Source organism: Poecilia latipinna, unplaced genomic scaffold, assembly GCF_001443285.1.
Source record: "Poecilia latipinna isolate Pla-1442-1.1 unplaced genomic scaffold, P_latipinna-1.0 Scaffold233, whole genome shotgun sequence".
In the NCBI taxonomy this organism is placed as follows: domain Eukaryota; kingdom Metazoa; phylum Chordata; class Actinopteri; order Cyprinodontiformes; family Poeciliidae; genus Poecilia; species Poecilia latipinna.
This window is the reverse complement of record NW_015112849.1, coordinates 371,043-385,049: the sequence shown is the minus strand read 5'-3', so window position 1 is coordinate 385,049 and position 14,007 is coordinate 371,043. Positions and strand designations below refer to the sequence as shown.

Genomic DNA, 14,007 nt, shown 5'->3' with positions numbered 1-14,007 from the left:
CCGACAGAATGCGCTTATCGAAAACTTAGTCATCTAAAGTCCTTGTGTTCTGCAGGGTTTGACCCGACCCGCCTTGTGGAGAAGCGGTTCCACTGGACCTTCTGAACCGCAGATTTAATGTCTCGTCAGAGGAAAAGTTCAGCTGCAGCTGCTGTTACTGATGAGAAAGGAGTCTGAACGAGTCCTGATGCTGTGAATCTGTAGCGTCTTCAGAAACATCTGTTTCTGTTTGTTTGTGCCTTTAAATGCTGAATTTACTTTGGACCAGACGTCGTATGTTTTCAGTTTACAGCAGCGTTTTTCAACCTTTTTTGAGCCAAGGTACATTGTTTTAATTGAAATAATCTCGAGGCACACCACCAACCAAAAATGTAACCAAAGATACTCTGACTATATATTACATATATAGTCATTCTGATCAAAGTGTCTTGAATAGGAATCAAATAAACACAAACATTTATTTTTATCATATTTTACATTTCTTATTTCAAATTGCACGTAACATGTCCCCTTCAGAAATACACCTGAACACCTGAACAGCCACAACACTGTCCTGTGTGATGCATGAATGTAGTAACATTCATGCATCACTAATTCTCCTGTTTTAATGTAAAATGCTCTGTACCTGCTGCCATCTAGTGGTAAGAAAATTACATGATTACGCCACTAGTCACTACTACAGCAAAGACACTCAAAGATGGCATCATTTGCAGATAATTAATTTGTTTTCAAAAAAATCTTTTAAGACCAATTACCGTATTTTCCGGACTATGAGCGCACCACGCTATAAACCGTATGTTAAAATTTTTTGAAAGCCCCCCTGGAAACTTACAGAAACGTACATATATCAGCCGCACCGGGCTGCAGGCCGCTGGTATCTCTGCTGCTCTCTGTGTCCCATAAGGACCCAGCAGAGGGCAGCAGAGAGCTGCGTCCTAATGACTGCTGGATATATTAAGGACACAGTTCTCCGTCTCCAAATCCAATTTTGTTCGACTTTACGTGCAGCGGCTTTATTTCCCTCCTGTGCTGCCAGATCGATACTCCTCAACTTAAAAGCTGCATCATATGAGTTTGAAAACATTTCTCCGTCATGCCTGCTGCTAGCATGTGGTTGTTCTAAATGAAAACTAGCGCGTTCTTCTTTGGTTTCCAATTTTGACTTCCAATGATTCACTTCCTGCTAGAGAGCCCCCTGGTGGTTGAATCCACAGAAAAGCCGCACCGGGCTACAAGCCGCATGGTTCAAAGTTTAGGAAAAAGTAGCAGCTCACAGACGTCCACATCTTTAAAAACGTCTCATGACGTGAAGCTGAATGAATAGAGCAGCACTTTGCACCAATCTGATGGTTTAATCACCTAAATAACAGATAAATAAAACAATATCTGTGTTGCTTTCAGATTGAAAATGTTTATTTTGTCAATTATATGTCTTTTGATTGAAATATGATCGATTGCAATTAATTACAGATTCTGCAATTAACTCCATTACTACAAAGTCCAGTCTCACTGTCTCCAACACTGGACGAAGACACGGAGACAAATGGACAGGATGGACTTCAGGACCAGTGGTGAATTAAAACTCGGAGCGCTCAGCTGTTGTCTCCATAGCAACACTGAGTTTTTGTCTTGTTTGCTTCGTCTTCCAGCTAATCTTTTTGCTTCCCAGTATCGGGATTATTTTAAAACATATCCAAGAGGATTACTTTCATGGCTTAAAACATAAGAGCAGCGTATGGACTGGACCGCTGGACCGGGCTGCACTCAGTTACAGGAACCGAGGAAAATCTGAAGTTTGCATCATTGAGTCATGAGCTGATTGTTGGTTTGGGCTGCAGATGATGTTTGGCTTCATGGGGGCTTCAGAGGTCATGTGACCTGCTGTCTCTGGGCAGATGGTGTCACGGTTCCCCGGCCGAGTCGGGCTGGACTCTGAGGCCCGGTTCTGCCTCTGCGCGTCCTCAGCTGACTCAACAACAATCTCTGGATCGTGACATAAGAGCAGGCCTGAAGGAGCGTCATGATAAATAAAGATCAGGGGGGAAATAATTTGGGATTTAAAAGCACAACAGACAAATTCAACCTGATGTGGAATAAAACCACATCAGCTTAAAGGATTTGGCTGTTTTAACTTTGCCTGTTTGGAAATAACAGGAAGCTGCTTTGTCTGTTTTTTGTGGTGATTTGGGTCCATTTCAGTTACATTCCTGTTCAAACATTTAAAGTTACGCTGTGACCTACTATATCCACATTGAAATAAGAATGTTGCGTCATCCGACTCACACTTCTTCCTCTTCATGGAGGCTCATAAATCTTTAACGAGCGTTTCTATTTATCTAAAAAACGAGTCTGCGTCTCGGATTTAAGCGCTTGAGAAATGATTCGTTTGGCTTGTTGAGCTGTGTTGGCCTCGTTGTTACCAGTTTGCGTAGCGATCAGAGCAATCATCCTCGCCCAGCTGAAACGATTAATTATCCGCCATGAAGGAAAGATGCAAATCCCAGAGAGGTCTGGTGGAGGATTGATGCTCAGCGACTTCTGCTGCTCTTTCAGAAAACATTAACTGGAGGAGGATGAGAGACGTTTCCAATGACGGCAAGATGAGCTACTTCAGAGCAGAATGTCTGATTATGCTTTGTAAACTATTTAGATATCTGATCCTTCCCAAATCAGACAGAATTAGACTAATGGCTGCTAGCCGGCCTGTTTGTCCATTGAGCTTTGCTCGAAGAGCTGCAGCAACCAGGAGGGATCAAATCCATGAAGGCCGTAGTAGCAGCCAGAGGCTAATAAAGATACTTTTACACTGCAGTAGAAAACATTTCTGACAGCCGTTCGGACTGCAGTAAGAACCCTAAAAGGTAAAGTTCATGACAATAGATGCATACTGAACCAGTGATACTATCTGGATGAATAAATGTGACTGAGCTGCTTTTCTGCTCCTGGTTTCATCACTGGAGCAGCAACGTTCTCTGATTTGTTCATTATTTTGTTGGTTGATAGATTCCATGTTTGGACATTTACTCTCTGGTTTCGGATGCTGGAAGGATTTTTCCTCTTACATTTTTACTTTTGGATGTTTGTTGTGATGTGTAACCGTGGCAACACGGCATTGTTTTTACAACTGGGAGCAGCTAATTAGGTTCTCAACAGCTTAGATAATACCCCAAATACAGCCCTGGATCTCAGAGGAGTTAAAATGAGGCTTCAGCAGGAAAACAGAACATTTCCTTTACTCCAGAGTCTCTGCCAGGTTTTCTAACCATAAGACCAGATGGAGATTTGAAGAGGAGCAGCAAAAACAAATGAGGTGGATTAGCAGAGCTTGAGAACAAATGATGGTGGCATCCAGGAGCATCGTCTCTGCTGCCTGGATATTGAGCTGTTATCATGTCAAGAGCCAGAGACTGTTGCACAGCAAGTCTTCAGTCAGAGGTTACTTCAGATTCACTGTAGGACTGACTGCTACTGGAGAGTTTTCCTGCATCACCAGAACGACTGGAGGAAGATACGTGGATGATAAAAGATATTTTTTAGCCTAAAATATGTCAGAATTGAATTTTCTGACAAAAAACATCAGTGTTATCCAAGTCTAATGAAATGTAATCGTTCCTTATGATTATTTTAGCTGCATTAACATCAGAACCGACCCGTTGGACACCTGGAGGAGTGATGATCTGAGCTGGTCCAGCAGCAGTGAACTCGTCTGAAGTTCTGCAGAGTTAAATATGAGTCTGTTTACCAAACCGGGTCAACAGAACTATGATCACAGCAGCAGATCCACAACAGACTGACTGATCGAGATGCCATGTTGACCTAGTCAAAGTCCAGATCCTGTGGTTCTGTGCTGTTTTGTGACTGAACTAACGGTGGACCTGTGTGTTCTGGTCCTGCAGCCGACCTGCTGGTCAACACGCTGTGCCTGCCCTTCACGCTGGTCTACACGCTGCAGGGCGAGTGGAAGTTCGGCAGCACGCTCTGCTTCCTGCTGCCCTACGCCCAGGTCCTCGCCGTGCACGTCTCCACGGTGACGCTCAACGTCATCGCCCTGGACCGCCACAGGTGGGTGGAGCTTAGCATCAGTCAGACGTCGTCGTCTGCTTTGGTTTTAAAATGATTCTTCAAACCTTTATGCCTAATTCAGACCTGAAAACCTCCAAAGGTTCAATAAGCCTGTTCATTGATTTTAGATCAATTATCTAAAATCATGGAGTGAATTCTCCATCGTCTCGCAGATCAGATGATTGGAATAAAATCCACTTTTTGAAAATACCTTATGTCTTTTGCAGTTTCTTTTGTAGAAAAGAAAAGAATGATTTTTTTTTAAATCTAGAAAATTATATTAAAATCTGATCTGGTATGAAACAAATATAAATACATTTATTTTCAGAATTTTACTTTTAATAATAATTTTATTTAAGTTATTTTTCATTTTAAAAACAGAGGTGAAACATAAATATTTTGAATTTCATCGTTTTTCCTGGTTGTCGTCTGCATTCCTTCGTCTGATTGGCTGAACTCTGGTCACAATAATAAATTATTCAGAACAGCAGGAAACCTGGAAACATATTTTACTCATTTTGACTTAAAAATCTGAACAAGATCTGATTTTCATAATTTAAATCTGTTCTACCTTATGGAGGATTTTGACCTGCCGGACATGTGGAGCGCTGCAGGCTACATGATTTGCATCCAGAGTTAAATTTTAATCCTGGAAACAGCAAAGGATTAAACTTTAAACACTGTTATATTACATTTAGTCCATTGAGATTCTCCTGAGGGCCTCGGCAGTGTCATGACGAGTTTTCTTCTCTTCTTTCTGGTCGGGAGAAATCCCTGGTGTTCCTGTTTCTGAGTCAGGCCTTACTTACATTTTTATGAGATATATGCATATTATTCTTTGTTTTCTTTTGTTTTTTCACATATTTCTTCTTTTCATCTTGTATGATTTGCTAGTTTTACTTTTCTCTATTTCCTTGCTGTGATATTTAGAACATAACCACAAATAAAAGTTTTATTAATAAGCATGTAGGCTGAGAAAATGGACAGATATTGGCAGAGATTCAACCAGTAAATGAAAATCCTGCTAGATGTAATCTGAAGTTTACTCAAATTAGGTTTTATAACATCATATTTTGTTGAATTAATGTGTTAAATATTCTTAAATTCATTCAGTTTTTTGCAGTTTTGAGTTCTGCTCAATAAAAGTGGCGCTTCTGAAGGGTTTAGTCTCACATCCATTACATTCCTTATGTTTTTAAATCTCCATCATCAGTTAAAACCAGATTTACATGCATTGCATTAAAACACAACTTCTTGCTTTTCTAGGAAACTATGAGAATTAAAAGTATTTGTATTCTGAGTAACTTGAGACATATTTTTGTTTTATATTTTACTTTCTTCATCTGGCAGAATTGCCTTTTAAGTGGCATAATAGGTAAAAAGAGAAGTAATTTAACTTAATTAAGTTGGTTTGGCTGTTTTTAACACAAAGCTATTGAGTTCTGTTTTATTGGATTGAGATCGGGAAAATAAAAACATTCTAGTTCTATTTAATTTGAGCCTGTATTTAGTGTGGCTGCTTGTTTGGAAGAAAAATGCTTTGAACTGAATAAAATGGATTCGGTTTATTTGGCTGGGACATTGTTCGTTCCCAGCGATGCTGCAGAAAGTTCACCAGCTGGCCCAGAATCGCTTCAGGAAAACATAAAAATGCTGCTGACGCACAGCCCATTAACTTTCTCTAATTCTTAATCAAAACATATTTTAACGATTTGCGTTCAGAATGATTTAAATCTGTCCAAAAATGGAAGCTTTTCTCTTGTGTGACCATATGCTGTGGATGTCCAGCACCTGCTCCACCAGCCGAATCGTTTCTGTTGAGCTTTAAACCGTTTCCAGCTCCGGAGGCCAGAGGAAACTTTTAATCTCACCTTTGCACAGGTTAAACTCTGGCCACTGCTCAGGTGTTGTCGCGCGTTTGTGCTTCAGCTTTGGCTCCAAAGGGAGCGGCGCTAGCTTTTAATCCTCAGCAAACAGATGGCTGCCAGAAGACCGCAGAGGTGCACTTGGCTGACGAACGGTGCGTTCACCGAATATAAATAAAAAGAAAGACAGAAAAAGAGCGGCGGAGACGATTACGACTCCGGGTGTTAATCTTTACTGCTCACTGGAGGCAACAACTAAAAATCAGGACAACAAAGTCAGTTTGTCTTTGTTTCACCTCCAAAATAAGCAGCAGCCGGACACGTTTACTGAAGGGTTCAGGCCTTGATTTTGTTGCCTTTAGATCCAGTCCAGCAGTTTAATAATTTAATGACTGGAAATTCTTGAGCATTTTCACAGAATGAGACTTTGTCACCTCAGACTAAAAGACTTTCTGATGGCATTGAATTGATCCAGTTAGGCTGTTAATCAGGCAGATTAAACGAGTTTTCTCAGTCAGGCGGTTAATTAGCCATCAGAGGGAGGAGCTGCCATGTTGGCTTCAGTTTACCTGCTGCACTCTCTCTCTCGCCTCGGGGGACGGCATAACCAGGGTTGTTGTTGGATTTCTTCCCAAATTACCGACACAGAAAACTCAAACTGGGACGAAATGTTTTGTTTTCTCACTTTGTGGGATTTTAAATGATTGTGTCAGCAGTTGGTTCTGAGTAATATGACAAAGAGGCTGATTGACTGAAATGACCTGAAAGATCGCTGGGAATCGTTTACTTAAATGTATCTGCTTGACATTATTTTGTCAAAATAAAGTATATTAAAGTAGCAAATGTTGAAGTTTGTTCCTGCTTTAGACTTCTGCAGCATTGTGATGAAGTTATCTAATGGATTTAATTTGTTTTTGCTTTCTGACCCATTTAAATATGACAGATTATAAAAATATACCAGATAGAAACAAGATTCAGCTCTGATTTCATTTAATAAGCCAAAATCAACCAGGACTTATATGAAAAACTCAAATCTTAAAACTAATTTTTAAGTTTCCTGAGATTGGGGCATCATTTGGGCCTTTTAAAGATCTTTTAGCCTACTTCGTGTTGTCAGACAGGTACTATTAAAGAGATCTGATCTTGAAATTGTTTATGTTTCAATAAGGAGCAGTGGTGAGAACGTGAACCAAAATGTTAGCTGCATTAACTGTAAAGCACTAATCATAAATATTAGTTCTGCTAAAGCTGAAGCGAAACACAGTATTTAGTAGAAGCTAATGCTAAATTGCTAACTTCAATTCATATCTGCTATAGAAAACCTACAAACCTCGAGCACCAATTTAATTTTGTTCTGTTCTTCTTTACTGTCCAGTTAATTGAGGAAGAGGAGAGAAAAGATGAGGACATACTTCAAAATAAGAGCATAAGTAGAAATGGAATAAATCTTAACTGACAACTAAAACTTCAACAATGATGTCAAACTTTTACAAATTTTACAAAAACAGCCAAGTAATTGAGAGGTTTTCAAATTTATCTGTGAAAATTATTGTAGAGGAAATGAAGTGCGCTTTTCAAAGTTAGCAAAAGCACTAAATGAAAAATTAGCGCTGCTATTAGCGCATTAGCAGAAATAAGCACCACTGCAAAGGAAGAAGCTTTTACTGATCACAGGATGATTTTGGAGTCTTTGTCCCTTTTATGAATGAATGAATGAATTTATTAATTATCACTTACATGAGAACAAACATTCAAAAACAACAGGGGTAGAAAAAATGTCCCTGTTGTTTGACGGTTCAGGTCGTTGTCATGGTTACGGTTCAGGTCGTTGTCATGGTTACGGTTCAGGTCGTTGTCCTGGTGAATTGAGACCCGGCCAGTCTTGATGTTTTCCAGTTGTTAACATGTTTTTCTTCCAGGATTGTTCTTTAATTTATAACTTATAAAAATACCAAGCTGTTAATCCAAGCAGGCATCAATTCACTGAAATGCGTCCAATCGTCTTCCCATTACCGGATTTCCTGTTGGTTTTCCATTACATGTCATGGAGTCACGATTCCAGCTGTGAGTGGAACTGAGTTGCATTAAAGTCCTTCATTAGCTTTTCACCTGCACCTCTTCATCTGCTCTTTATGTCCCAACCTTTCGCAGAAACGCTGACAGTGAATGACTTGGCGTTCCTGATGAGGCTGCAGCTGGAATCACATCATCAGCTCAGACCTGCAGCTCTGGCTCAATATAATGATATAGTAATATTTTTTAATAGTTGAGCTTCATTAGTTTTCCCAAGTTGGTGATAATTGGAGTCTGCAGGACGATCTGAGCTTAAGTGGAAAGGGTTTTGGCTGAATGAGGAAAAATGTTACATTTAGAGATTAAAGTTGATATTTTAGAATAGCTTTGGAAAACCTTGTTATAGATGTGACTGTTACTGTTAGTCATATAAATTACCTTCTAACCAGACTAATGATCTTTTGGCAAAATTAAAGTTTCAATGAGTCACAAAAAGCTGATTAACTGACTGAACACTAACTATCCCCAACAAACACTGCCAACTGGACTCCTCTAAAATGGGTTGAGAACCGTCCAACACAAAACTAAAAACTGGAAGGAAAGAGGGGAACCATTTTCTTACTGGAAACTCTGTGATCGGTGATCAGTAATTGATTTCCTCAGGCGTCTTTAACCTCCTCTATCTGCTGAATTAAAGTCTGTAAAGACGTGAAAATTCACATTTTCAACCACCACATATTTCTTCCAATGGCTTTGATAGGACTTATGGTTTTTTACACTGTGACTGAGGTTTGAACTTTGAAAACAACTGCACCAGAAAAGGCAGGAGTCTCCACGGCAACCAGTGACTCAGCAGCTGGAGTCTGCTTCTTCTGGAACAGCCTTGCTGATGGTTCGCGGGCGCCCCTAGTGGTTCGCGAGGTACTGCATGTAAACGACCGTTTATTTGCCGTGACGTCAGCTCAAAGCGCGACGCTACAGCTAGCTTACCAAAGGATTGTATTAAAAAAATAATAATGGATAAATGGCTTCCACACCGGTGGAAAGAAAACAACGGCAGAAATATTTATATGATCAGAGGAAGCTGAGTCAGACCTGCTGTACTGAAACTAGTCTCAGTTGGTGAGAACTGATCTGATTTTTAGGAGTTTGCTCGCTAATGATGCTCTGCTAGCACGTCAACAGCTACTATTATTTTTATTTAATTAGAAATTATTTGATTGGCAAATAAATACCTTAGGTAGAAATGGGTGGATCATTTTTAGCTCAGAAGATGATTTTTATTTCTGCCAAATCAAGTCAAGTCTATTTTTCTTTAACTGTGTTTCTAAATTACAAGTAAATTGTTATTACTGCACACAACCCTTGGAAATAAAGAACTTATTTTTTGTTCCATGTACTTGACATCATTGAAATCTTAGAATCCATATTATTAATTTCAGGTTATGTGGTTCTGAGTGTTTGTTGAAAGGGTTAAGATTGTGGAACATGAAGAAAGTTGATGTTCCATCATTTTGATCTGACATCTTCTGGTCTTCGTTGTGCTTTAAATAAAACCACACAGTGAGTTGTGAGCTGTTCCTGGGCTCCGCTCTGGATTATAAAACCGCTGGGATGCATTTTAAATAACAAACTGCTCCCACAGAGACATCAGCCTGAATAATCCATACCGCTTTTGTTGCTGCTCTCCTGGTGCGGGCCGGAGGTTAAGTGGCAACATTACAAGGGTGGAGCGCTTTCCTGCTGCTTGTTCATGAAATTCCTATCAGCTCCAGCATCCATTATTAATCTGAGGCCATCATTAGTGTCAGTGTGTGTTTTACAAGCTGGACTCAGCCCTGTGTGTGTGTTTCAGGTGCATCGTGTACCACCTGGAGACCAGGATGAGGAAGGATGTGTGCTTCGGGGTGATAGCGCTGACCTGGGTGCTGAGCGCCGTGCTGGCCAGCCCCATGGCCATCTTCAGAGAGTACGGCTCGTTTGTGCTGGACCCGGGCCACACCTTACAGGTACCGTCAGCCCAGGAGGGCAGAGGGTTTACTCAGTAAACTGTAGCCGTACAAGAAAAGACTCAAGCTCTGAGTAACTGATCAAATCATTTAATATTTAAAAATTACATCATCAGACAGACCAACATGTAAGACATGCGTGTAACAAAAAAAAATTACAAAATCAGGCAAAAGAAAATGTTTCCAAATCAGTTTCTATCAATAAAAAAGTTAAGAAACTTTAACAAAAACTGCAGCTGTGTGTCTGTGTGGTGAGTTTTTGGTTAAAACATGTTTGTTCTTCATTCAGTGGGTAGAAAATCCAGTAATTTAACTCAAGTAAGAGCAGAAATACTTCATAGTAAAATGACTCAAGTAAAAGAAAAAGGTACAGCGTAGTAAAAATACTCCTAAAAGTAAATAAAAAAAGTTACTGAAGTAAATGTAATTGAGTAAATTTAACTAGTTACTATCCAACTCTGCCAGTGATTCCCCTCACACACACACACACACACACACACACACACACACGCTTAAGCAGCAAACATTTCCCCTCAACCCTGTGCTTTGATCCTGCTGCTCCTTCTCTTCCTCCGTTTCTCCCTTTCTGACTTTTTCTCCTCTTCTCAGCTGCTGCCTCCTTTTGTCTCGCTTTTATCTTTTTTACCGTGGATTTCTGCACTTAGCGTAATTCCTGCACCTGGATGCTGCAGAGCATCACTTTTTCACGTTTTCCTTTCATCTTCCTGGAAAAAGGAACTGCCGTGTGTCACTTTCCTCATCAAAGTGTGAAATATGTAACGATCGTAGCAGCTGCACAGAGCGGCTTGATTAGGAATGAGAATCTCTATCAAACCTTCATTTCTGTATATTCTCCTGCCAAACAGACGGACATTCTTTGGTTTTCATCTACATTATCAACACTTTTTGAACATCTTTTATGCTTTTAATACTCAGATATTTGTCAAAAATGTCTCTGCTGGTTTTCACTGAAACAAAGTGACAAAGACCAGGGACACGAGTCTGTTAGGCTTAGAAGGAACTTTAAAACTTTTCTAATTTTTTTACATTGTTTACCACAAGTATTCAGAAGTTCACCAAAGATTTAAAAAACCTAGAATGTCTAAATGATGTCAAATGAAGTGTTTTGCTTCTCCAGACTTTGCTACAGATTTTTCCTGTTTGTCTTTGAACCTTCTGAACTGAACGTGTGGTTCTGTTTCCTCAGTTCTGTCGGGAGAAGTGGCCCGGTAAAGGAACGGACGGCACGCTCTACAGCATCTCCATGCTGATCCTGCAGTACTTCCTGCCGCTGTCCATCATCTCCTTCGCCTACGCCCGCATCTGGTCCAAGCTGCGCGGCCACGTCAGCCCGGCGGAGAGCAGCGTCAACAGCAGCGCCAGCTCCGAGCGACACCGCCGCCGCCGCAAGACCACCAAGATGCTGGTGACCATGGTGGTGGTGTTCGCCGTCTGCTGGCTGCCCATCCACGCCTTCCAGCTGGCCACCGACATCGACAGCTCCGTGCTGGACATGCGCGACTACCGCCTGCTCTACACCATCTTCCACGTCATCGCCATGTGCTCCACCTTCGCCAACCCGCTGCTGTACGGCTGGATGAACCGCAACTACCGCGCCGCCTTCCTCGCCGTCTTTAAGTGTCGCAGGGACCGCGGGCGGGGCGGCCGGCTGGACAGCATCCACCCCGTCGGCGGCGGGGCAGCCGGCGCGGCGAGGGCCAAGAAGATCGTCCTGGAGACACAGGACCCGGTCTCCACGCACCTGAACGCCACCGACGTGTGACGACCGCTCGCTGGAGGACGGAGGAGAAACGGACGGAGATGATGGAGGGAGTTCCTCAAGCAGGGGAGGACGAGGGATTAGAAGATTTTATTATCCGGAAACAGAGGAGGACATGGAAATGATGGAGGATTAGAGAGACAGAAGAACAGAGAGTGAATGAATGACTCCGAGTTGTGGAACAACTGAAGCGGCGTCTCTTTGAAGACGTGACCTCGACATGATGGAGAACTCCCAAACGACGAGGAGGAGGAGGAGGAAGAGGAGGAGGAGGAGGAAGAGGCGTCCTCTGGGGCGTCGGTTCAAGTCAAATTCATCTCCATCAGACAAGATCATGAGTGAAACAGTTCAGCTTGGTGATGCATTCTGGGAACAGGGCTGAACTCTGCCTGTGAAGCATTCATTTAACCTCGAGTGGCTTATTAAAGTCCCGCAGCAACCAGGCTGCTTCCCGCCGCAGGAGGAAACACGAATCTCTGCGCTTGATACGTGAAAGCTGGTCAAATTTAGACGGATTACGTTGAGGGAGAAGGGTTTTGGTTTTTAGACGGAGGAGGAGAAACAAAAGGTTTGTGTCATTTAGAAAAATGTGTTTTGCATCAAATGAGCTGGAAACGATCCCTGCTTTCCACCAACACATGAATGTTCAACCAGACTGTCGCTTACGCGGCTGATCCAGTCGCAGCTTCGTTATTTTTGATAAAATGTTTTGCTAATTTCTGCTGTAAATTTGTTTCCGGCTTGTTAAAGAAACGTGAGCGCCGGAGTGTTTTTTATTATTTCCAGTTTTTGAAAAGGTTTGTGCTTTTGGTGCAGAGCTGATTGATATGCATGGCTGGCCGACCCTCATGTGGCCGAGACGCAGGCAGCTGGATGAGGGACAGGAAGCAACCAAACGTCTCTGATCTTACACGATCATTTCTGTCCATTTTCAGTTATTTTTTCTACTTCCTGTTTTGATCCTGCGGTTGAAGCATTCAGGTGAGGCAGAGGAACAACATTTTGTTTTTTTCCCCAACACACCTACATGGTTGGACAATATTATCCTCTTGCATTCTCTGCAGCTTATTGATATTTTTCCCGTTGCATCGATCAAGAACTCCTGATTTGCAACATTTCAAAATAACGTCTGATCAGTTTTCTATTTATTCCAAGAAAATATTAAAGTAGTGTCAGGATGTGTAAGAAATCTTTAAATAGGTTTGTTTTATTTTATGTAGTAATTTCTTGCACTGAAAAGTCCCTTTAAAAGAGAAGCAGGCCCGCAGCATCACACATCCTCCACCCTGCTGAGCAGTGGGTATGAATACGAGTTAAATTAGCTTTTTGTTTCAAAGCTGACGTGTTTTTTGAAAATATTTCACCAGTTAAAGTTTCTAACTTGGCAGAAATTACACCCACAAGAACAACTAAAATAAATTATTTCAGAAAATAGTAACACAAATATGTAAATAATCTCAGATGCAGATATTTTTTTGAAACACCACAAAGTATTAAAATAATAATATTTTTATCGATCCAGGTTCTTGGCCATCATTATATCTACAAGCACAGATAAATTATTGCAAAAAAAAGAGATTAAATAAAAAAAAAAAATCTTAATATCAAGATAGATGATAATGTAAAATATTAACGAATGTGACCTTCATTCGTTTGTTCAGACGAGACGTTGGGAGGATTTTAATGGGTTTGAATCCAACCTGCTGTGTGACGATGAGGATGATGAGGATGATGAGGATGTTTTCCTTAACGGTCTTCATCACTGCTGAACACAGAAACACGGCTCCCTGCCTGAGTTTTAATCTCTAAATGGCTCCATTGTTCCAAATGTTAACAGACGGATTTAATTATGAGTTGAAGCGTTAATTGCTTCATTCATCATGAATGGATGTAAAATAGAAACATGAATGAGTGAAATCAGCGTTTCAGGAGATAAACTAATCAGAAACAGAAAAGGGAAATAAAAGAAAAGTTCAGGCGACCAGAACAAAAGAGAAAAAATCTGATTTTCCTGAACTCGTCTTTTCATTTTCACTCCTTTGTGTTTTAGAAATTATTTTTATGGAAAGTAAAGAGTCTTCTTGGCTGAAATAATTATACTGTACCACAAAGTGCTTTAGTTTAAAATTTACTTTTAAAAAAATAAAACAATTTTCTTTTTTAATTTAATAAAATAAAAAGTTTTTACATTTTTTGCTCATTTTTAGTTCCTTGAGCCTTTGATGTTACATTATCTTTTTAATATATTGTTTTTTTGGAATACTTTAAAGCACAATTT

The 14,007-nt window shown here is 40.7% G+C and overlaps 1 protein-coding gene across 2 annotated transcripts in view; it reads left to right on the top strand.

Annotated features, from left to right (window-relative positions):
- The window catches only part of npy2rl (neuropeptide Y receptor Y2, like), a 56,408-nt gene extending 43,083 nt beyond the window's left edge, over positions 1–13,325 (top strand). For both annotated transcript variants that reach the window (XM_015032213.1, XM_015032214.1), the window contains 3 exons: positions 3,897–4,062; positions 9,796–9,949; positions 11,157–13,325. In XM_015032213.1, the coding sequence (XP_014887699.1) occupies positions 3,897–4,062; positions 9,796–9,949; positions 11,157–11,732 (896 nt within the window). In that variant the 3' untranslated portion in view covers positions 11,733–13,325. The remainder of the gene's footprint in view (positions 1–3,896; positions 4,063–9,795; positions 9,950–11,156) is intronic.
- Positions 13,326–14,007: the final 682 nt, after the last annotated feature.